Source organism: Bufo gargarizans, chromosome 10 (assembly GCF_014858855.1).
Source record: "Bufo gargarizans isolate SCDJY-AF-19 chromosome 10, ASM1485885v1, whole genome shotgun sequence".
Lineage (NCBI taxonomy): Eukaryota > Metazoa > Chordata > Amphibia > Anura > Bufonidae > Bufo > Bufo gargarizans.
Window position 1 is genome coordinate 10,229,342 of NC_058089.1, and position 24,081 is coordinate 10,253,422.

Genomic DNA, 24,081 nt, shown 5'->3' on the forward strand with positions numbered 1-24,081 from the left:
GCGCCCCGGGAGCCGCACGGACGGTAAGTATGCTGCTACCCCGCTGCCCGCTACACTTTACCATGGCTGCCAGGACTTTAGCGTCCCGGCAGCCATGGTAACCACTCTAAAAAAGCTAAACGTCGGATCCGGCAATGCGCCGAAACGACGTTTAGCTTAAGGCCGGATCCGGATCAATGCCTTTCAATGGGCATTAATTCCGGATCCGGCCTTGCGGCAAGTCTTCAGGATTTTTGGCCGGAGCAAAAAGCGCAGCATGCTGCGGTATTTTCTCCGGCCAAAAAACGTTCCGTTCCGTAACTGAAGACATCCTGATGCATCCTGAACGGATTTCTCTCCATTCAGAATGCATTAGGATAATCCTGATCAGGATTCTTCCGGCATAGAGCCCCGACGACGGAACTCTATGCCGGAAGAAAAGAACGCAAGTGTGAAAGGGCCCTTAGCGGGGGAAAAAAAACAAAAAAAAAACAACTGTGTCCTGTCCAAGTCACAAGGAGCATATGGACCGCTAGAACAGCTGTGCGGATCCTCAAACAGCACCCCATACCACAGCCTCCAGGAGCCTTGTGAATGTGACCTGAAGGGGATGTGTGCGATATTGGAGGTCACAGTCACCCCTGAATTCACACACTTTGAGTACAGTTAGTCTTGAAAACCAACACCGTGATGACTTCAGTCAGACAGAAGTGAATGGACACAGTGAATGGCTCAGCCCGGTCTCTGTGGCTACATTCAGCCTGGGAGCCGCCCTTCTCTGCCATTACGCAGCGTGGCAGCCTGCCAGGGCTCAGCGCCAAGTAACTATGAAGGTGAAGGGGAGGAAGGACTGATATCAGAGCGGCCGGGAGCTCAGGTACTATTATTAGTGGTCAGTGCTGCCAGTTGCAAGGTCCTAGATTATAACGTGTTAAAGGCACGGAAAACATAAAATCCCTTTAATCTGGTATCCAAAACTCCAGCACAGGTCTGTAAAAGGATGCGGTATAGCAGATTGTGAAGGTTCGCTGCCACTACAGTTTTATACCACTTTACATAAGTGTCTGGTAAACCAGAAAACATAGTCCAGTCCTTTGTGGTCCTATGGATGCCAGATTAAAGGGATTTACAGTTTACAGATATAGGTTTTGGACAAGTCCTTAAAAGGCTATTCCAGCAACCATATTTATGATAAATGCCTAAATCGTGGAAGTCCCCAGAATAGGAGACCCCTGGCCCTCCTGCCTCAAGACCACAGGTAATATGTGTTGGCATGGAGTGTTGGTTTGAGCAGTCATCCATCCACTTCATTCAGGGTCTGTGGCACTGACTAGACAAATGAGCGCTGGCTACCTTACACATTATTAGGGTGGGAGATACAAGTCCCCCACAACAAAGAGTGGCTAATCCCTGAGGAAGCGATTACACGTGAAACGTGCGTCGAGGAGCGCCATCACCCTTTTATTGCCTATTTCCAATTGGTATGTTGCCATCTATGCTGTATCTGTAGTTAGCGAGTATACATGTTTGTTACTTTATTGCTTACTCTACGCACTGGTCACTTTTTGGCATACCAGTACATTCATATGCACTTTATACAGACCCGACCTTCATACCCTGTATCTGGGATTTGCTATTATCACCTTCATAGGTCGCTACATTGTTGCATTTTGTCATAGTTGAAGAGCGTTTATCTGAGGTGATGCGTCACTGTGTTTTTCTCCCCCCACTTATTCACAATCATGTACTGTGAACATAATGTTTTAATACTTGTCATTAATAAACATTACATTTTATGATTCATTATTGGTGTATTATTTTTCTGTGGTTGATCTATAAACTAGGAGTGTGCCGTTTTTGAGACCGCATGGTGATTTGATTACGTTATTAGGGTGGGAGGTACGAGACGAGGGTCCCCCACAACAAAGAGTGGCTCTTCCCCGGACAGACCCTGTATGTCCATGCTTTCAGATGGAGCGTGCACATTCCTTGGAGGGAACTGCAAAAGGTCCAGGACCTCTGCCCCGACCACGAGGAGTTGGGGGTGAGGGGGATTCAGGAGACGGGCACAGATTTTTTACTTACAGCTTTTCGCCGGTCTACTTCTTTGTTCGGCTCATCAACATAAGAAATAACAAAGTCGATTCTCCGGACGCCATCACGGAAGAAGACAGAATCTTTACTCTGATGATGCTTATCTATCTGTGGAGAGAAGAGGCAGAGTTACAACATGGAAGAGGCGCGGGGTGGACAGCGAGGATCCTTCACACACAGGAGGTGGTGTGTTACAGCGCTGCAAGGGAAGAGGAGGAGGTTATTGGCCTACTTAGGAGCATGCAGCAATCCTGCACAGAACACACAGGTGTTACAGACATGGCAGAAAGGAAGAAGGTTAAACTCTGCTTAAAGTTATAGGGTTCATGAATGGCACCACGGCAGCTGCCACAGGGTCTATGTGTGCGGACTAGTTTTGGGGTCATACGGACTCTTCTGTAGAGTGCAGGGTGGTGTGGACCTTTCATCACAAACAGCTTGTCTGATTACTGTAGGTGAGCTCCCCCCAGTGGTGGCTGCAGGCAGACCGATTTATCACGTAAAGCTACGGTCACGGGGATTGGGAGTTCTGTATTAGGGAAAATGAGCTGTACCCCAATACGGATACATATATTATCAATTTAGTCAGCACTAAATTTGCTGACACAAAAACGAGATGATGACACTTCAATAAATCCTTAAACCTGCAGAGATAACAGTATAATGTATTGTATTCACACAGGCCATCATTAGAATGCAAATAAAAACAGACTAAGATCCAGAAGCAGCAGCAGCCACCGTCCTCCTTGCTGACAGTTTCCCGTCACTCAAAATGTACTGGCTAACAGTCCATTACAGTCAAGGCTGGAACTTTATTGCCCTGGTGATTGCATACTGAGGCTTTCATGGACGTTTTGCATTCAATGGGCGCTTCCTCCCCCTGCACATGCAGAGTACTGAGAGCAGACAGGGTCGCTACTGACAACCCTCCGTATACAACGGATCCTGGCTGTAACCCAGACTCCAGCGACTATCTGTAATGCAACACCTCAGAGCTGGCACCTACAGAGGGGTAAATAATGGGCATGCCGGACAAGTAACTACTGAGGCGCAACGCCAGAGGAATGGCTCATTATTTCATGTGAAAAGTAATAGGGAGGGCCTGAAGAAAAAAAAAGTAGCAACACGCAATATAAAAGTCAACATATCCGCCCAAAAAAACAGTCACCCTGCCCAGTCTTGACTAATGCCTCCCAGCCTAGCAGCCAGGAGAAATGGAAACATATAAAAAATGGCTCCTTGGAATTTCTGCTCTACGTCCACAGCAGAACGAAAACTACAGCCCCACATCAAGAGGACGTTACGGGTCGGTCAGTACATCGGGCGTCACGATGTAACGTCTGTACAGATTTAATTGGATTCCATTAGAAATAAATGGGGACCAGGATATTCTTCAAATTATCCCAATTACCTATACTGGAGAGTAAGGATGACAGTTAAAGGGGTTCTCTACTTATTTGTGGAGGTCTGTAGATTAAAAAAAAAACACACACACACACACACACACACACACAACCTTGTATAGTAACATTCTACCCTAAAGACAGGCACTTTGGCTCACCCCTCGGCTGGACACATTGACCTAACAGCTGATCATTGTGCGTCTTGAGCTCCCACAATGCACCGTTTTCTGGCAGCAGGACACCAGCAATACTCCGAACCTCCCTTTGCATCAATCAACTACCAAAAAGCATTGGGGCCTGAGGCTCATGCACTATATGGCACCACACAGCGTGGCAAATGCACACATGTCCATTATTATTGGAAGGATTTATCCACACTCCAGTCATTTAAAACCTCTGCTTGCTGTCAGTTCAAGACTTCAGATTATTGCTGCTGCACAGACCATTAGGACCTTAGGGTTGTTAAGCTTTTTCTTACACCGATACACCTTTGTGAGCAGGACAGGGTTTCAGCTTTACTCACAGCAAGCAGAGATCTCAGAAATGAGGGACAGAATTTGACATGAGCCAGTGTGCAGGCCTGGGTATTCCCAATAGGATGTGCCGTCACCATAATTGGTGGGGGATCTAACCTTTGACACCGCCACCAATCTAGAGAACGAAGGGGACGCAGCACTGAATCAGAACTGCATCCCTGTCTTTCTCAGGACTGGTGGAGATCCTAGAAGTCGGAAGGTCGGAGCCCCACTAATCGTAAAGTCACGGCATATCCTGATGATACAGGGCATCACTGTATGCGTTGGGAATACTCCTTTAAGCACGCACCTCTTTAGTACTGAGAAGGAAACACCACATGCAATGCATCCAGTGACCAGGAAACATGCATCAGGTTGCATTAAGGACCCCCGTTCACATGCATCCAACCAGCAGGTTTGTAGTTAGACAGCAGATGACAGTTCTGATTTTCTGATACAGAGCTCCAAAACCCCCATCATCTCACACAGCCATAGAGTTGCATAATAAAATATTGTCTTCCTGCAGCTACCACTAGAGGGAGCTCACAATACAGGTCCCTCCATAGAACTCAGCAATAAATCAGTCTTCAGACCGTCCGTACTGAGGATTTGGAGCTCTGTATTAGAACAGCTGAGCGCCAACTCTTAGAAATGAATGAATCTGCAGAATATGGGACCTCAAGAAAAACCTGATGTTAACCATTGTTCACACAGCACACATTTAAGGTTTAGTTTGCACACCACATCTAACGCAACAACCAGTCTTTTACCCGTAGTCGACGCTCGAAGAACAGGCCGTGCTTGTGCCATTTCTGTGGAACAATTAGCAGAAAATGTCAGAATTTGTATCTTTTCAGCTAAACAATCCAACGACGTTCATTGCCTACATCTCACTTTCTGGGGTAAAGAAAAGATCTGATGGGTAAAAGCTAAATTTGCAAGTTGTATTGCTGTGTATACTTGAAATGGAATAAAACTGGGAATCGCAAGGACTTGGGTATTCTAATTCCTAGTAAACCAAGCAGCAGTGCTCAATGTCAAGCAGCAGCTGCAAAAGCAAATACAACTTTAGGATGTGTTTATTAATTACCCCCTCTATAATCAGATGGGGAGGGGAACTCAGGATCAGCTTAAAACCTAATGCAGAAGAACGACTGCATTTCAGAGATTGGTATTTAAAACAAAACTGAAACAATGTATAATGCCTAGTGCGGGGGGCATGATACGGGGGGGGGGGTCAAGCTCTGCCCCCTCAGGCATAATACATATAGCTTGGAAGATCTACTGATAAACCAAATGCACCACAAAAGGAGAATTTACGGCACCTCACTTGGAGAGGCTTAAAGGGTTTCTGTCACTCAAATTTTCGCTATTAAACAGGCTGACATTATAGATGTGAAAATGTCACCTGAACTTAACTCTGCATTTCTTTTATTTAAGTATGCCCCTGTTTTTGTGTAATTTGAACTTTTATATGCAAATGAGCCTCTAGGGGCAGGGGGGGGGGGGGGGGCATTGCACCTGCTCCTAGAGGCTCCGTTCAGCCACCTCATTTCCACGCCCTTCTGTCTTGATTGACAGGGCCAGGCCAGCGTTGGTTCTCCTGCAGGCCTCGTCTGCCGTGTAAATCTCGCGCCTGCGCCGTCCCATTCAGTATTCGGCGCAGGCGCAGTGAGAAAGCCAGCAGCCGGCTTTCTCACTGCGCCTGTAATTAAAAGTTCAAATTACACGAAAACGGGGGCATACTTAACTAAAAGAAATGCAGAGTTAAATTCAGGTGACCTTATCACATTTATAATGTCAGCCTGTTTAATAGCGAAAATTGGGGTGAGAGAAACCCTTTAAAAGGAACCTGTCATGACCTTTATGCTGCCCATACTAACGGCAGTATAAAGAGATTTCAGTGGTCTGACATTTAAAAGTTAAAAGTAAGGCCCCTTGCAGACGAGCGTTCCTCCCGTAGCGAGTCCGCATCGCAGCACCCGGGGGTCACATAGCATTATATTGATTTATGATGCTATATAACCCTTACAGTTCTGGAATGTATTGGATAACACTGGCAGCATTTTGCCAGTGTTACCCAATACATTCCAGAACTGTGTGTGGACATGTTCTTGAAGCTTCACCATAAGAGCAGACACTAGACATATGTTCCCGCCTGGTCCTTCCTGGTCATCAGGGACTTCAGCACAAGGACCTAGTCCATGTACAAGTAGTTACAAGTGCGGACGTCACTGAGAGCAGTGAAGACCTGAAAGAGGATTTTGAAATTCCTAAAATACTTGTTCTGCAAGAGGAAGGGGTGAATGAGTAATAATCCAGGAATCTACTTTTAGAAAACCCCAGTGATGTCCAAAAACAGAAGAGAATGTGTCCTAAGGCTGACTCATCCACTACTCACGGGTTCACTGCTGACAAAGCTCTATCTCTGATCTCCAACTTGTGGATTTCCAGTTGTTGACAACTACAACTCCCATCATGCCAGTCCATTTTTTCCTTCTTAACCACAAGTGTGCTTTTAGATGCCTGTTTTGGCATAGGTATAACTAGCAGAGTAGCAGGCATAGCAGTCACTATGGGGCCAGCAGCTAATGGGGCCCATTTCCACCCAGGCATAAAGTGCAGTCAGTGGTGCCAGGAGCCATTGAAAATTTAATATGACCCCATTCTATGTTTTACTATGGACCCTCATGATTACTTCTGCTGTTTGGATTATCCCTTCTGTGTGGCATTACTACAATTTTGTGTACTGTGACATCACCGTGTTTATTATCCCTGTACTGTGACATCACCGTGTTTATTATCCCTGTACTGTGACATCACCGTGTCTATTATCCCTGTGCTGTGACATCACCGTGTCTATTATCCCTGTGCTGTGACATCACCGTGTCTATTATCCCTGTGCTGTGACATCACCGTGTCTATTATCCCTGTGCTGTGACATCACCGTGTCTATTATCCCTGTGCTGTGACATCACCGTGTCTATTATCCCTGTGCTGTGACATCACCGTGTGTATTATCCCTGTGCTGTGACATCACCGTGTGTATTATCCCTGTGCTGTGACATCACCGTGTGTATTATCCCTGTGCTGTGACATCACCGTGTGTATTATCCCTGTGCTGTGACATCACCGTGTGTATTATCCCTGTGCTGTGACATCACCGTGTGTATTATCCCTGTGCTGTGACATCACCGTGTGTATTATCCCTGTGCTGTGACATCACCGTGTGTATTATCCCTGTACTGTGACATCGCTGTGTGCATTATCCCTATACTGTGACTTCACTGAGCGCATTATTCCACTATTACATTATTATGTGCATTACCCCTGTACTAGGACGTCCCTGCCTGCCTTAGGGAAACTAGCCACAAGGTTTTCGGAACATGCTGCTAAAATCATGGTGGAATGGGGCCCCATGGCTTGTTACGCCCATGTGCTTTAGTCATTATCCTGCTGTAGGATCTATTTTGTTTGCCTTAAACCTAGTTTTCTTACACTTTTCTGATCATTCTCTGTCATCGCTCCTGTCACACATTTAAGGCCTCTAGGGCAGCAGCCCCACCATGTCATGGCTCCTCTACCAGGCACACTGTAGGTAGGTTGGTAGGCTCACTTTTCTTTATCGGCTTCATTTCCGGGTCTACAAACATTCTGCTGCCATCGCCAAAAAGCTCTTGTCTGGTTTCTTCTGCCTAGAGGTCATTTTGCCAGAGGGATCATGGTTTGTCCGTGTAACGTTTAGTAAAGTTCTGTCGCTTTTTCTTTAAAGGGGTTATCCAGGAAAATATATTTATGACTTATCCTCAGGAAAGGTTATCAGTATTGGATCTGAGGGGCTGCAACACCCGCCAATCAGCTGTCAGACGAGGCCTTGAGCGCCGCAGCCTCTTCCTAGGCCAGTGACATTACTGTACATCAGTGACATGAGTTTCAGCTCAGTCCCATTCAAGTCAGGGGGGCTGAGCTGCAGTGCCAAGCACTGCCACTATACGATGTACGGCGCTGTCCTTCGAAAGCTGCTGGGAGCCTGCATCGCACACCGCAGCTCCAGCGAGCACAGCGGATCCCTGCGCTGATCAGGGTGGTACCAGGACACAGACCCCCACCGATGTAATAATGAGGACCTATCGCCAGGATACGTCATCATTATCTTTTCCAGAATAAGCCCTTTAAGTGGTGGTGTCATCCTCCCTTAGAGCCCTGCTTTGTTCAGGGTGTGGTGTATCGCACAGGATGAAATCATCACTCCAGATGTATCCAGCTCAGTCTGAAGGTCTTTGGATGTTGTGTATGTTAAAAGTCTCAAAAAACCGCTTTAATCACAGATTAGTCTGGTTTGACAAACTCAAGCCCCTTTCACACTAGCGGCAAGGAACTCCGGCAGACGGCTCCATGCTGCCGCTAGAGCATGCATGCCCCCGGACTACCGCTCCGGCCCCATTGACTATAATAGGGGCGGGCCGGATTTCCAGCGGCAGCGCATGCAGAGAGGCAGACGGAATAAAACTATGACATGTCGTACTTTTATTCCGTCCGCCTCTCGGTATGCGCCGCCGCTTCTTGCCGTTAGTGTGAAAGTAGCCTAAACAGAGGCTCCATTAACTGTATCCTGCATTGTTTTCAATGTAGTAGCTTTTTTCCTGCTAAGTTTTTATTTCATTACTTTGTGTTATGTACTTTTCAGTACCAAATATACATACATACATATATAAAAAATCCTCAAGTGGTTATTTCAGGAGGTGCTCTACAGGGTACGGGTGACAACTGTACATTGATGGTTCGGGAAGTAGAGAAGCAGCCACAGACCGATACAGATAACACTCATTTCCGAAGTCCTATGGTGGAGGGAAGAGATATACTGGTGCAGGGACTGAAGAACACGCACAAAAGCACAGAACCAGGGCCAAGAGGAGAGATAGATATAATATATTATATTTGTGGTCATGGCTACGGCCAAGAGGTATCCGAAGAACCCTAGGGAGAAAACAACAGGAACAACCTAACCCAGCTAGGCGTGTTTTAGCAGACCTGACTAAATGGCTTGTTGTGTGCCCTAAGCCATGATCGTGGGTAGGCCTATAAGTGGGCAAAAACCAAGCCAAGTAGGATAGAAAAGGAATTTGAATGGCATGTACAAACTAATCCCCAAGCCAACTGCAAGGCATCCGGGATCTAGAGCGAACATTCAGGGTATGTGAGGCAAGACCAGTAGGAAACCTACAACCCATCTTGTGGATGACAAGGCCAGAGACATGATGCTCAATATTGCGGATACTGCACCAAAGCGGAATGGAGGACCGAGAATACGTTGTGAAATGGATCATAAAACCAACTGAAACTTGTAAAGTTTGGTTCTAGTGCGAGTACTGGCAATGCTCTAGCGTCAGGAGATCGTGGGACCAAAACCTAACTGCCTAGACTATGCAGGAATGAGGGCCAAAAAGAACCATGAAGATAGGAAGAGAATCCTTGAATAGTTACCCAGACAACAGCTATCCGCGCTTTGTTCTACTGTGCGTCCCTGAGAATTGTTTTAACGCTTGAGACGTGAAGACCGACCTACTATCTGAATCTTCTACCGTGAGAAAATGCTGGACCTTGTCCAAAATCCGTGGTTGTAGGGAGTCGGAGGTTAGTGGGGCAAGAAGCTATGAAGCCATAATATACACGATTCTGTCTATGCCCTCCCATGAGTGAGGGAATGCAATGCAATGAAGCTACTGGCGAAAATGAATTCCTGGTCGTGGTAAAAAGGCAAAGGCTTTGTGCGGGGACCTGGTTGACAAGATATGATCGACTACAATCAGAGACTGAAATGCTAGAGCGAATTGCCCTACTTGTTCTTCCTCTGGCAGGACCTGAACGAAAGCATGAACAATTAAAGAAAGACGAAATATCTGCGTAAGACATGACAATAATGCTGTAGGGCGAACCGGACCAATTTACGGTCAAAACATAAAATGAGCGATCAACATGGATTATTAGGAAATTAGGGAAGCAGGTATGTATGCGATACATAGGGGCCAAATCAGCCTAGATGCACAGATGGACAACCAACCAGGCAATGAGCCCAGCAGGTTTGAAAACAGTCGTCGGGCCCCCGAAGCCATGGGGCCAAAGCAGGTCGTCGGGCCCCCGAAGCCCTGGGGCCGAAGCAGGTCGTCGGGCCCCCCCCCGAAGCCCTGGGGCCGAAGCAGGTCGTCGGGCCCCCGAAGCCCTGGGGCCGAAGCAGGTCGTCGGGCCCCCGAAGCCCTGGGGCCGAAGCAGGTCGTCGGGCCCCCGAAGCCCTGGGGCCGAAGCAGGTCGTCGGGCCCCCGAAGCCCTGGGGCCGAAGCAGGTCGTCGGGCCCCCGAAGCCCTGGGGCCGAAGCAGGTCGTCGGGCCCCCGAAGCCCTGGGGCCGAAGCAGGTCGTCGGGCCCCCGAAGCCCTGGGGCCGAAGCAGGTCGTCGGGCCCCCGAAGCCCTGGGGCCGAAGCAGGTCGTCGGGCCCCCGAAGCCCTGGGGCCGAAGCAGGTCGTCGGGCCCCCGAAGCCCTGGGGCCGAAGCAGGTCGTCGGGCCCCCGAAGCCCTGGGGCCGAAGCAGGTCGTCGGGCCCCCGAAGCCCTGGGGCCGAAGCAGGTCGTCGGGCCCCCGAAGCCCTGGGGCCGAAGCAGGTCGTCGGGCCCCCGAAGCCCTGGGGCCGAAGCAGGTCGTCGGGCCCCCGAAGCCCTGGGGCCGAAGCAGGTCGTCGGGCCCCCGAAGCCCTGGGGCCGAAGCAGGTCGTCGGGCCCCCGAAGCCCTGGGGCCGAAGCAGGTCGTCGGGCCCCCGAAGCCCTGGGGCCGAAGCAGGTCGTCGGGCCCCCGAAGCCCTGGGGCCGAAGCAGGTCGTCGGGCCCCCGAAGCCATGGGGCCGAAGCAGGTCGTCGGGCCCCCGAAGCCATGGGGCCGAAGCAGGTCGTCGGGCCCCCGAAGCCATGGGGCCGAAGCAGGTCGTCGGGCCCCCGAAGCCATGGGGCCGAAGCAGGTCGTCGGGCCCCCGAAGCCATGGGGCCGAAGCAGGTCGTCGGGCCCCCGAAGCCATGGGGCCGAAGCAGGTCGTCGGGCCCCCGAAGCCATGGGGCCGAAGCAGGTCGTCGGGCCCCCGAAGCCATGGGGCCGAAGCAGGTCGTCGGGCCCCCGAAGCCATGGGGCCGAAGCAGGTCGTCGGGCCCCCGAAGCCATGGGGCCGAAGCAGGTCGTCGGGCCCCCGAAGCCATGGGGCCGAAGCAGGTCGTCGGGCCCCCGAAGCCATGGGGCCGAAGCAGGTCGTCGGGCCCCCGAAGCCATGGGGCCGAAGCAGGTCGTCGGGCCCCCGAAGCCATGGGGCCGAAGCAGGTCGTCGGGCCCCCGAAGCCATGGGGCCGAAGCAGGTCGTCGGGCCCCCGAAGCCATGGGGCCGAAGCAGGTCGTCGGGCCCCCGAAGCCATGGGGCCGAAGCAGGTCGTCGGGCCCCCGAAGCCATGGGGCCGAAGCAGGTCGTCGGGCCCCCGAAGCCATGGGGCCGAAGCAGGTCGTCGGGCCCCCGAAGCCATGGGGCCGAAGCAGGTCGTCGGGCCCCCGAAGCCATGGGGCCGAAGCAGGTCGTCGGGCCCCCGAAGCCATGGGGCCGAAGCAGGTCGTCGGGCCCCCGAAGCCATGGGGCCGAAGCAGGTCGTCGGGCCCCCGAAGCCATGGGGCCGAAGCAGGTCGTCGGGCCCCCGAAGCCATGGGGCCGATTTTTTTTTTTTTAAAGAATTATAACTATGAAAAGTGACATGAATAAGGTGCAAGTGAATTAAACCATGAGCCCGACCGATGTGGCAGGCGATACCCAAGATAAACTACGTGGCCTGATTAACATGCAAGGCGAAATATCGTTAGGAACGAGACCTGACCGACGTGGAATGTTACCCCAATAGTTGAACTGCATTACCTGAAAAGACGAAGGGAAACGTGACAGAAAATGGAGATAATAACGGATATTAACTAAAAATAATAACATAAGCTGGCAAGCAGGTAAAGATATGAGTCATTCAAAAGCATAGCTGCACAGGTGGACAGACAACCATTGGTCAGACCCCTGAAGCCATGGGGCTGAAGCCAGTGGCGTACCTACCATATAGGCAGACCACGCAGCTGCTATGGGGCCCGTGAGGAAGAGGGGCCCGCAGTGGAGGAGAGGCCCCGCCCCCGTCTATCTTCCTAACTGTCTCCCGTCTGCTAGGCCCGCCTCTTAGCCCCGCCTCCCGCCGGATAGCTCCGCCTCCCGCCTGTTAGCTCCATTATGCCCGATTCCTCTCTGGATTGCCACTGCCCCACCAGTAATGAAGTAAGTGACCACTTGTAGGTGAGGACAGTGCAGGGGGAGGGGGGGGGGGGGGAATCACTCAGCTTTCCTAGGCTATTCCTCTGCACATATGCCATTCAGAACAGGAGGAAAGCTGGGTGCTATTATGTAATGTGACTCAGCTTTCCTGATGTCCTGCATGGCACAAGTGCAGAGGCATGAGAAGATATGGGGGTAGGTGGGAGCTGTGTCACTCAGCGTTCTCAGACTATTCTCATGTCTCTCCACATGTGCCATGCAGGGCAGCAGAAAAGCTGGGTGCTATTACATCATGTGATGTCACTCAGATTTCCTGCTATCCTGCAAGGCATAAATGCAGATAATAAGAACATGGAAAGGCAGGGGGAGGGGGTCACCCAGCTTCCCCAGAGACTCCTGTCTCTGCACATGTGTCATGCAGGATAGCGAGTAATGACAGTGTCTCCCAGCTGTCCTGCATGACACAGAGGATGGGGGAAGGGGGGCACTCGCTTCCTCACACTTTTCTCATGTCTATGCGCATGTGCAATGCTGGACAGCAGGAAAGTTGGGTGGTATTACATCATGTAATGCCCCAGATTCTTGTCAATATATGCTGAACACCGCCGGGAACTATCAGATCCCATTCTCTATAAGGCGACTCTCACACTTGCGGCAGGACGGATCCGACAGGCTGTTCACCATGTCGGATCCGTCCTGCGGCTATTTCGCGTGACCGCCGCTCCGTCCCCATTGGCTATAACGGGGGCGGAGCTCTGGCGCAGCATGGCGGTGCACGGCGAAAGCCGCCGGACTAAAAGGTACTGCATGTCTGACTTTTTAGTCCGGCGACTTTCGCCGTGCACCATATATTTAATGGGGACGGAGCGGCGGTCCGGCGGCACGGCGAAATAGCCACAGGATGGATCTGACATGGTGAACAGCCTGTCGGATCCGTCCTGCCGCAAGTGTGAAAGTACCCTAATGGGTCTGTTGGGTTCCGGCATGAGTACTGCCATTTTGTAGAACAAAATACTTCTGCATGAGGTGGGGCAGGGGAGAAGTTAGGGAGGGTAGTGAGAGGAGCCAGGGCGCATAGTAGGAGGGACTAGGAACGGGCATGGGGGCCCAATCTAAATTCTTGCTATGGGGCCCAATGATTTCTGTGTACGCCCCTGGCTGAAGCAACCACCAGGGGCCCATGGGGCCGGGCAGCCGCTGGGATGCGAACCTTAGAATTAAGGACGGCTGGGGAAAAGACTGGGCCTTAACCCAACGGGTTTAGTAAGCAACCGGAACTCGATAACCTAGAAAGACAAAGACATGGACTCGCATAACCTCCAACAGAAACCTGGGACACTAACCAGCCTACAACCATGTCGTACCCTTAACAAACAAAACATGAAAAGCGGTCAAGGGGCCCCTGGAGCCATGAGGCCGGATCGGTCATAGGGCCCCCGAAGCCAGAGGGATGATGTTGCGGTGACGATAAGTAATTAAAACGTAAGCCGGACCTGATGGCATATGAAGCGACTTGAATGATTGGATTGGCTAGAAGGTGGCCTAAGGAACATGACTGCCAACAGGCGTTAAAAATATAGACATTAGTAATCCGAAGCACGTGCATACATAAAACACTAACCACTGCGAACCATAAACGTAAACATGAAATGCCTGGGGCATTGCAAGTTCGCTAAGAGAAGTCTCTTATCGTGACAAACTAATGAACAGCTTGTGAAAACATAGCAGGAAACGTACTCCTATCGGCCCACTGACCTCCGCTGAGGAGCTGTTTGGTGAACTGGGGCAGGAGACCAATCTGAGTGAATACGAACCAGAAGTAAAAGGAGACCAATCTGAGTGAATACGAACCAGGATTAAACAGAAACCAGGCCTATGGAATGTAACAGACCACCGAGGAAGGTAACGTAAGCCTGAAAAGAACGCAGTTATGTTTGTCAGGAGAGAGGTACCAGAGCGGTGGGTGCAGACTGCCCCGGTGAGATTGAGCAAAACCATGATGTAGCAATAAACAGGAGAATGCAGCTTTGGATGTGAGTGGTACCTAAAAACATGGTATAGGCGCAGCTTTGAGTATGGGTAGCGCATGAAAAGCATGGTATAAAGCAGACGTATAAATGCAACCTGAAAGTGATCAGAGTATTGACGTGATGCGAAAGCAGACATGTGGACGCCGCTCTAGTAGTGAAAGGAGTATAGGACAAGATGTGAAAAGCAGACATGCGGACGCAGCTTTGGATGTGAACGGAATATTAACTTGATGTGACCGCAGACATGGAAAGCGGCTTTGGTGAGTGGGGTATACAACCTGGTGTAGCAGTAGAAGTGTTAACACAACTTTGGGTATAAGCAGAGCATGAAAATTGGTATAAATGCAGCTCTGGTTGTGAGTGGAGCAAGTTGGGAACACCAGGGTGGTGCGTCCAGAGCATGAAAACGGAGTAACAGTAGCAGCTATGGCTGTAAGCCGAGTATACAACATGTAATAACAGGCATGTAATACGGATCCGGCTGTCGGCTGGGGACGGAATGAGATGTAACAGCCAACAGGTGAGCGCAGCTTGAATGTGCACCTGAAAACACACACCTGTGAGTGAGGGTGTGGCTCGTATATGAAGAGCCTCCGCCCCTCCCACAAATGCAGGCTGACTAATCAGCCTTACCAACATATCACTGCTTGAAAAGGGTTCCAGTGTGCAAACCGAAAAGTTTTTTATGCAAGGAAGTGCTGTGGATTCTCTTGGATTATTGGTAATTTTTGAAGTCTTTGATTGCTCTCCATTTAGGATGTGTTCACACGGCATTATTTTTCCACAGGAATCCACATAAAAACACTAAGCGCATCCCATTGATGTCAATGAGAATCTGATCTGCACAGCAAATGAAAAAAAACTAAACAAAAATCACAAGTCACTTCTTACCAAAAAATGATGGGTGGATACATGCCTATTATCCCGTTGAACGGGCATAAATCCACATTTGGATCGGCAGCATTTTCAACAGCAAATCCAAGGCAGAAATTTGAAGTATCTTAATGACTGCCCGTCGTTTTAGTAATAACCTTATTCTGGAGCATGTTCTCTTAGAACGCTGCATAAAAGTCTCTTCATGTGAGCAGTTACTAAACCAGACACGTCAGGAGACAGAACATGGTACCCCTCACGTCGGAAGACAAAGGGGTCCAGCAGACACTTCTGCCCTTCATTTTACCAGCACCCAGACACCTTATAAGAAAGTAGTCAGGGCTCTCTCACACCGCTTCCGTCATGATAATACAATCGCCTGGATCCGTTATGAACGGATCCGGTTGTATTATGTCTTATATAGCCATTACGTATCAATCATGATCATCATTGAAAGTCAATGGGGGACGGATCCATTTTCTATTGCGTCCGAGAAAACTGATCTGTCCCCATTGACTTACATTGTGTGTCATGACGAATCCGTCTTGCTCCGCACCACATCGCGGACAGAAAAATGCTGGTTGCAGCGTTATTCTGTCCGCAATGTGGACGCAACCAAACGGAACAGACAGCATTTTGACATTCATTGACAATGAATGGGGACAAAATGGAAGTGTTTTCTCCCCGATATTAAGATCCTATGACTGATCTCAATAGCGGAAAAAGAAAGCGCAGAGGTGAAAGTAAAAGTAGCCTAAATGTGGTTTAGTATCAAACAAAGGAGTTAATACAGAAAAATGCAAACACGACGACACTACACCACAAACCAGCACATGCCGCAATCCTTCACCAAATGCCAAAAACACATTCCAGTAGCACCCGCCATATTCTGAACATGGAGTCCATAAGGGCTAAAAGGACTGAAATCTGAATCTGATGTCAAAATATCCTTAAAGGGGTTTATAGCAACAGAATAAGGCATAAATATAGGATGGGGGGTCCCCTAAATATCAGAGGACTAGGGGCCTGCTCCAGCATTTGTCCATCACCTTTTTCTTCATTAGATCCATAGATTCTGGGAAAGTTGGGTGAACATCAATAGGGCCTCCATGGGGGGATGCTGGAGCAGAAATATATGTCAGGTTAGGAATGGAAGGTGTTCTTGGCACCACTAGACACTAAATGCTGCCCCCAGCTACACACCGGACATGCACGGGGCTGCAGCCGCTTACCCTCTGAGGACTGGTGATGAGGAAGGTACTCTCTGTGCTGCTGAGGCCCTGAGTGGCATCATGGGAAAAATATATAATGCGGTTAGTAATGGTGAATAAAAAAAAATAATTATATAGCAGATGCATTCGGCATAAAAACAGAGGATGAGGCGCTGATGGATTCGTTACAGTGAGGTGTACACAGCAGAATTGTCTGATTTTCCATTACGCAGTCTCTTGGTAGAACGGACCTTAAAGGGGCATCTGATAAAGCGATCACTTTATGATTGGTGGGGGTCTGACCTGTAGGACCCCATCGAACATGAAGTGATCCTGGCAATATATCAATTCATAGGATGAGAACACAACACCCCTTTAAAAAGATATATAGCTTGTAACAAAAAGTTCTGCAACAGATCAGTATTGTTTCCAGATCTCTTCTTGCAGTCACTGAATGGGAATATCCATTGCTTGCTTCCAGAGGCCAAGAATCAATCGTGGTCATGTGATCGTCACATGACCAGGACAGATTCTAACCAATGAATATCCTCATTCAGTGACAGCAAGTAGAGATCATGAAACAATATCAATACTAATTAGAAACAAAATATAGAACTTTTCAGCACACAAGGAATACGCTATACCAAGAGGCTGCGTCCATTGCTGTCAGTGAATTGCTTACATTCATATGCTACAAGAGTGAGGCCTATTGCACACAAACTTTTTCTTACGTTTACGTTCCTTATTTGCGTTTCGTATACGGAACTATTCATTTCAATGGACCCACAAAAAAATAAAAATAAATAAAACACGGAAGGAACTCCGTATGCTTTCGGCTTCTGTATTTCCGTTCAAAGATAGAACATGTCCTATTACTGTCCGCATAATGGACAAGGATAGTACTGTTCTATTAGGGGCCAGCTGTTCCGTTCCGCAAAAAACGGAATGCACACAGACTTCATCCCTATTTTTCCGGATCCTTTTATGCGGACCGCAAAATACTGAAAAAAACCATATGGTCGTGTGCAAGACGCCTCAGTCAGTGGCACAAACCGCTCCTGATAGTTTGTTACATCTGTCAGTGCAAGTACGGCCTCATGCACACGACTGTTGTGTGTTTTGCGGTCCACAAATTGCAGATCCACAAAACACTGATGGCGTCTGTGTGTGTATCGCTATTTGCGGAGCCGCACGGACCGCAATTTATATAACTGCCTATTCTTGACCACAAAACGGACAAGAATAGGACAGGTTATATTTTTTTTGCAGACCATGGAACGGAGCAACGGATGCGGACAGCACACAGTGCTGTCCGCATCTTTCGCGGCCCCATTGAAGTGAAAAGGGCCGCATCCGAGCCGCAAAAACTGCGGCTTTGATGCGGACCAAAACAATGGTCGTGTGCATGAGGCCCAAGACCGAGTTCACATCTTGGATATAAATTTAGTTTTTCTATTCCATCACAGGAACACAGAAATGGAATGTAAGCCACAATAGATGTGTCATGTGATGGAACCCCCCCGACTCACGATGGGGTATGTCACCTTCTATCATGGTGTTTAATAAGGTGGATGTAGACGTCTGTACTGCTCAGAGACGAGATGCAGCTGTAACAAACCCTCAGCTGTAAGATTAGTCTTAGAACCATGTACAGACCTATTTAAAACTTTTCTTTCACTGACAGCAAACAGAGACCTTGAAATTTGTGAAGCATTAAAAAACACAATATTAGAACCACTAACCTTTAATTTTACATTGATTGAAGGGGTATTCCCATCTGGGAATTGATGGCATATCACTTGGAAATCCCATTAATGTCCTAATTGCGGATGCCAGTCGTGGAACCCGCACCAATCTCCAGAACGGGACCGTGTGCGCTCTCCTTTACTTTGGAGGCTCTGTTCTATGGACAGGAGCGGGTCCCAGAGGTGAATTCTGCACCTATCTGACATACTCTAGTGATATGCCATCAATGTCCCAGATGGTTCACCCCTTTAAACTTCATTCACATAAAATAGAGCAATCACATGCACAATTCACAGGCAGCAGATCTGCTGCAGAAAAGTTTGCATCTCTATGAGGTTTGCAAAAATTCCTGCACCAGTTGCAGAAACATTCACATCTATGGAAGAGACTTTCAGTCTCGGCCAATTCTGCAACAGATATGCTGTGTGCGAATATAACCGGAGACATGAACCAGCAGCAAGCATGCTCCGTTAGTGGATTATGTGGGAAAGATTCTGGCATGCACAATGCATTAGGATAAAAATCTGGAAGCCTGGAAGATACCGGGAGACTTCTCCTATAAAGGCTATTTTCACATCTGCGTTGTTAATTCACGTTTTTTAGATCCAGCAGAGGATCTCAAAACCAGAATTAAACCGATCCGTGCCATTTAATACATCCGGATGCATCCATTTTGACCGGATCTGGTTGTATCAAATCAAAATTTAACCAACCCAATCTGGTATGAAAATCATTGTAAGTCAATAGGCGCCGGATCAGTTTTTATTTTCATGCCGGATCCATTTTCTTCCGTTTCACAAGACTGACACAAAATCGCGCAAAACGCAACAGATGCATACTTAAAGGGGTTATCCAATCCCATAAAAAGCCCCCCATATGCCCGGGCCCCTCACAATGAATATACTTACCCCGCTCCTGGTCCCCGCTACCTGCGCCAGTGCTTCTCCCCGACACCGGATGTTTTCATCCTCGCTCGGGGAGCAGTGGTGCAGGTAGCGAGGACCAGGAGCGGCACAGGGACCCAGGTAAGTATATTCAGTGTGAGGGGCCTGGCATATTGGGGGGCTTTTTATAGGATTGAATAACTCCTTTAAGCATCCTGAACAGTTATGTCCCCATTGACAATGAATGGGAACAAAACTGAACCATTTAATTCTAGTTTGGAGATCCTCTGCCGGATCTCTAAACCTGAATAAAAAACGCAGGTGTGAAAAGTAGCCTAATGTGAATTAACAGACTCATCACAACAGCATCAAATCATTTAGTGCTGCAAGCAATCATCTGGGGTATATGAGGAACGTTGACAGAATTGCAATGGACTTTCGGTGCAGATTCTCCGACATTTACAATACATGTGGATTTCAGCATATAGTGAAAAAATAAAATAAAAACGGCAATAAATGTCTAACAGCAGTGTGCACGGAGGTTGTATAGAGGCCAATGGAGTCCGTGGCTGCCTTAAAGTGTGAAGAATCACATCCAGGCGAAATTCATCTTGATACCACTGTGCCCACAATGGTCATACAAAGCCTCTGGTTTTAAAAAGAGGAAGGTACCTGTAAATAAATCTGTTTACACCTATGATTATTATGAGGCACGTGTGGTTCTCTCATATTTTTCCTGCATTAGAGTAAGGCCTCATGCACACGACAGTATTTTTTCACGGTCCGCAGAACGGGGTTCCGTTGGTCCGTGATCCGTGACCGTTTTTTCGTCCGTGGGTCTTCCTTGATTTTTGGAGGATCCACGGACATGAAATGAAATTGAAAGGATAAGAAAAAACGGACACGGACGACAATCTTGTGTGCATCTGTGTTTTTTCACGGACCCATTGACTTGAATGGGTCCGTGAACCGTTGGCCGTGAAAAAAATAGGACAGGTCTTATTTTTTTCACGGCCAGGAAACACGGATCACGGATGCGGCTGCCAAACGGTGCATTTTCCGATTTTTCCACGGACCCATTGAAAGTCAATGGGTCCGCGAAAAAAAAAAAACGGAAAACGGCACAACGGCCACGGATGCACACAACGGTCGTGTGCATGAGGCCTTAGGATAGGGTATGATGGTCAATGGTGGTCGCCCAATGGTCAAGAATAGATAGCCAGGTGCCATTAGATCAGTGAACTTCAGCCTGTGGCTCCTTCACTGTTGTAAAGGCTGTCGGGGCAATCTGGAAGGTGTAGGTTTGCAGCAGTCGGGGAGTCAGTGACTGGCGAGAACTGCATTACACGGTAAAGCAAGTCACACACAGACGTGTGACGGGACTGGCAGACAGGGCTCCGCTCGACTCTTCTATACAATTGTTTGGCTGACCGTTGGCGCCACCTATCTCTAGGGTAATATACTGCACAGGCCAAAGCTCCACTTGGCCAGTTCCTTGTTTCTTTGGACAGAGGAAAGCCAGAAAGTCCTTAAGAAATGGTCAACTGATCCTGTCCAGAGGGGTGAAAAGGATTGAAAGTCTACAGCAAGGTTTATACAGGAAATTACAGCTCCAGTCAGCGAGCGTCCTGACCCGCAAGCTGATCGATTAGTAGTAAAGGACTTTAGGGTTATTTCCAAATCAGCGTCTCGTGGACACTGCACAAACAGCCACTTATGGTCAATATTTGCACATACTTTATTTTCCAGTGCGATCCTATTAAAGGCGCTCAGCACATTAACCCTTCCACAGCCAGCACTACAGATGCATATACAAACAGCAGGCAGTGCAGGTGGTAATGCAGAACGTCCCTGGATCGGATATCACTGGTTGGCATTTTCATAAACCTTTCATAGATCTGTGGTTACAGGACGCAGTTAAAAAGCATTGCCAAGCAGTCTGCGGAGCTTTCAGGGAAGGCAATGGCTGCGGCTAAAATGTTTGGAGGCCGAGCAGTCCGACAACTATCAGTCAATGTACAGAGCAGATCCAGAGATCATTATCAGCTTATTAAGTGTTTTTTTTTTTTTCAGGGAGAGGAGTGTTTTATGAAGAACTTCCACCTTTAAAACCATTTCATATAATATCAATGTATAGAAACATTGGTATCACTGTGTACATACATTACATATCCTGTACGGCTCCCGAGTTACATCCTGTATTATACTCCAGAGCTGCACTCACTATTCTGCTGGTGCAGTCACTGTGTGCATACATTACATATCCTGTACGGCTCCCGAGTTACATCCTGTATTATACTCCAGAGCTGCACTCACTATTCTGCTGGTGCATCCGAAACAAAACAATGGAGGCAGCATGTCCGGTAAAAAAAACCTTTATTGGGTCCAGCCAAGTGAACTTGACGTGCAAAAAAGTTGTGACGTTTCGGCCGCTTCACAGCCTTTATCAAACAGGTGTTTGATAAAGGCTGTGAAGCGGCCGAAACGTCACAACTTTTTTGCACGTCAAGTTCACTTGGCTGGACCCAATAAAGGGTTTTTTTACCGGACATGCTGCCTCCATTGTTTTGTTTCGGATTCATCATGAGGGAGCCCTAAAGAATCTTGGACTCCAGGTGGGCTGTTGCATTCCGGTTGACCGCGAGATCTGGTGAGTGCGATTCCAATACTTTATTTTCTATCACTATTCTGCTGGTGCAGTCACTGTGTACATACATTACATATCCTGTACTAATCCTTAGTAACATCCCGTATTATACTCCAGAGCTTCACTCACTATTGTGCTGGAGCAGTCACGGTGTACATAAATTACATTACATATCCTGTACCAATCCTTAGTAACATCCTGTATTATACTCCAGAGCTGCACTCACTATTCTGCTGGTGCAGTCACTGTGTACATACATTACTTATCCTGTACTGATCCTGAGTTACATCCTGTATTATACTCCAGAGCTGCACTCACTATTCTGCTGGTGCAGTCACTGTGTACATACATTACTTATCCTGTACTAATCCTTAGTAACATCCCGTATTATACTCCAGAGCTTCACTCACTATTGTGCTGGAGCAGTCACGGTGTACATAAATTACATTACATATCCTGTACCAATCCTTAGTAACATCCTGTATTATACTCCAGAGCTGCACTCACTATTCTGCTGGTGCAGTCACGGTGTACATACATTACTTATCCTGTAATATACTCCAGAGCTGCACTCACTATTCTGCTGGTGCAGTCACTGTGTACATACATTACTTATCCTGTACTGATCCTGAGTTACATCCTGTATTATACCCCAGAGCTGCACTCGCTATTCTGCTGGTGGAGTCACTGTGTACATACATTACTTATCAACTTGTTTGATAGATTCATTCCTTATGTAGGCTGATCTGTATAGGTGGACAAACGATTAAAAGTTGGAACAGATGGACATATATAAACTGTCTGGTGCAGACTTGACCCAGTGAGATGATACAGACACAATGGAAAATAATGAGGTCACTAATTATCAAAATCAAAGCACGACTTTTACCCACCTCCGAGTTACTAGGAATCTCTGAATCTGCATTGGAGTTGATTTCGTACAGAGGCCCATTGAGGTCTTCACCTAGAACAAGACAGAGCAGAGGTCAGAAGCAGATTCACCTACACGATCCAGTGAGGACGTTTTCAGACAGACATTTTGCTAATTTTTGAAGTCCAAAAATACAAAGACTAAACATGACATAAAAGACACAAGGAACAACAAACAATGGGGGATACGGATACCTCTCAAAAAGTGGAGTGAATGAACAGAGCAAGTGATCAGACAGTTATACGGTAGCTTTTAACTTTCCACGTCCAAAAAATATACTGTAGTACACACACACACACACACACACACACACACACACACACAATGCAAACTGAAAATGGTTGACAAAAAGTAAGGCCTTGTTCACACCTGCCAGATCCCCATGGACTGCAATGAGGTCTGGCGGTGATCCAGAAAACAGTTACATGAAACAGTTTCCTGTCCAGCTGACTGCTGGCGTTTGCGCTGGATCAGGCAGCTGACTCTCCTTAACGGAAGTGTGAACGTGGCTTTCCCATGGCATCTATGTTCGAGTATACTGTACTTGCAACAGAGGGACAAATCTTGCAAACTGTACTGCAAATGGCTCCTGGAATGTGGCAGATTAAAGGAAGAAAATGGGAGATTTGCAATGCAGAGGGGTTGCCGTTTATTATTTTGTGTGTCAAGGATACTATAAGGCCTCATGCACACGACCGTTGTGTGCATCCGTGTCCATTGTTCCGTTTTCTGCAGACCCATTGACTTTCAATGGGTCCATTGAAAACTCGGAAAATGCACCGTTTGTCATCCGCGTCCGTGATCAGGGTCTCCTGTCCGTCAAAAAAATAGGACCTGTCCTATTTTTTTGACGGACAACGGTGCGGACCCATTCAAGTCAATGGGTCCGTGAAAAAACACGGAGGCACACAAGATTGTCATCCGCGTCAGTGATCCGTGTCCGTTTTTTTCCTAACATTTTCAAGGCAAACTTGACTTAGATTATTTTTTTTCACTTTTCTGGTCTGATGATCCTCCAAAAATCAAGGAAGACACACGGAAACAAAAACTGACACGAATCACCGAACAACGGAAGCCTGTTTTGCGGACCACAAAAAAATACTGTCGTGTGCATGAGGCCTTAGAATGTAAAAAATAAATAAACAATGATACTCCCCCTGCTGAACCCTCTGTGCTCCAGCGTCACCGCTACTGCAGTCATAACGTGATGCTTTGGCTGCAGTGATGACATGCCACAAAACTGCTACAGTCAGCACAACAAAGCCTGGTGGGGGAGAACGGATCGGCCGGAGCAGAGGGGGTCCAGGTGGGTAAATATATAGATTTATTATTTTATTTTTTCACTTCTAAAAGCCCCATTAGGGAAGCCGTGAGCTCTGGTGGAGGTAGTCGAGAGGCGATCTTTAACCTCTGCATTTTCTCGTCCCTGGATGTCATACTCCG

At 48.1% G+C, this 24,081-nt stretch overlaps 1 protein-coding gene across 5 annotated transcripts in view; it reads right to left on the reverse strand.

The window, feature by feature from the left end:
• The window catches only part of ANO5 (anoctamin 5), an 87,600-nt gene that overhangs the window by 34,421 nt on the left and 29,098 nt on the right, over window positions 1-24,081 (reverse strand). For 2 of the 5 annotated variants that reach the window (XM_044271152.1, XM_044271151.1), the window contains exons 2-5: window positions 22,601-22,671; window positions 16,452-16,499; window positions 4,762-4,803; window positions 2,065-2,181 (exon numbers count right to left, since the gene is read on the reverse strand). In XM_044271152.1, coding sequence (XP_044127087.1) covers window positions 2,065-2,181; window positions 4,762-4,803; window positions 16,452-16,499; window positions 22,601-22,671 — 278 coding nt within the window. The remainder of the gene's footprint in view (window positions 1-2,064; window positions 2,182-4,761; window positions 4,804-16,451; window positions 16,500-22,600; window positions 22,672-24,081) is intronic. The other 3 variants (XM_044271155.1, XM_044271154.1, XM_044271156.1) reach the window with 3 other exon arrangements.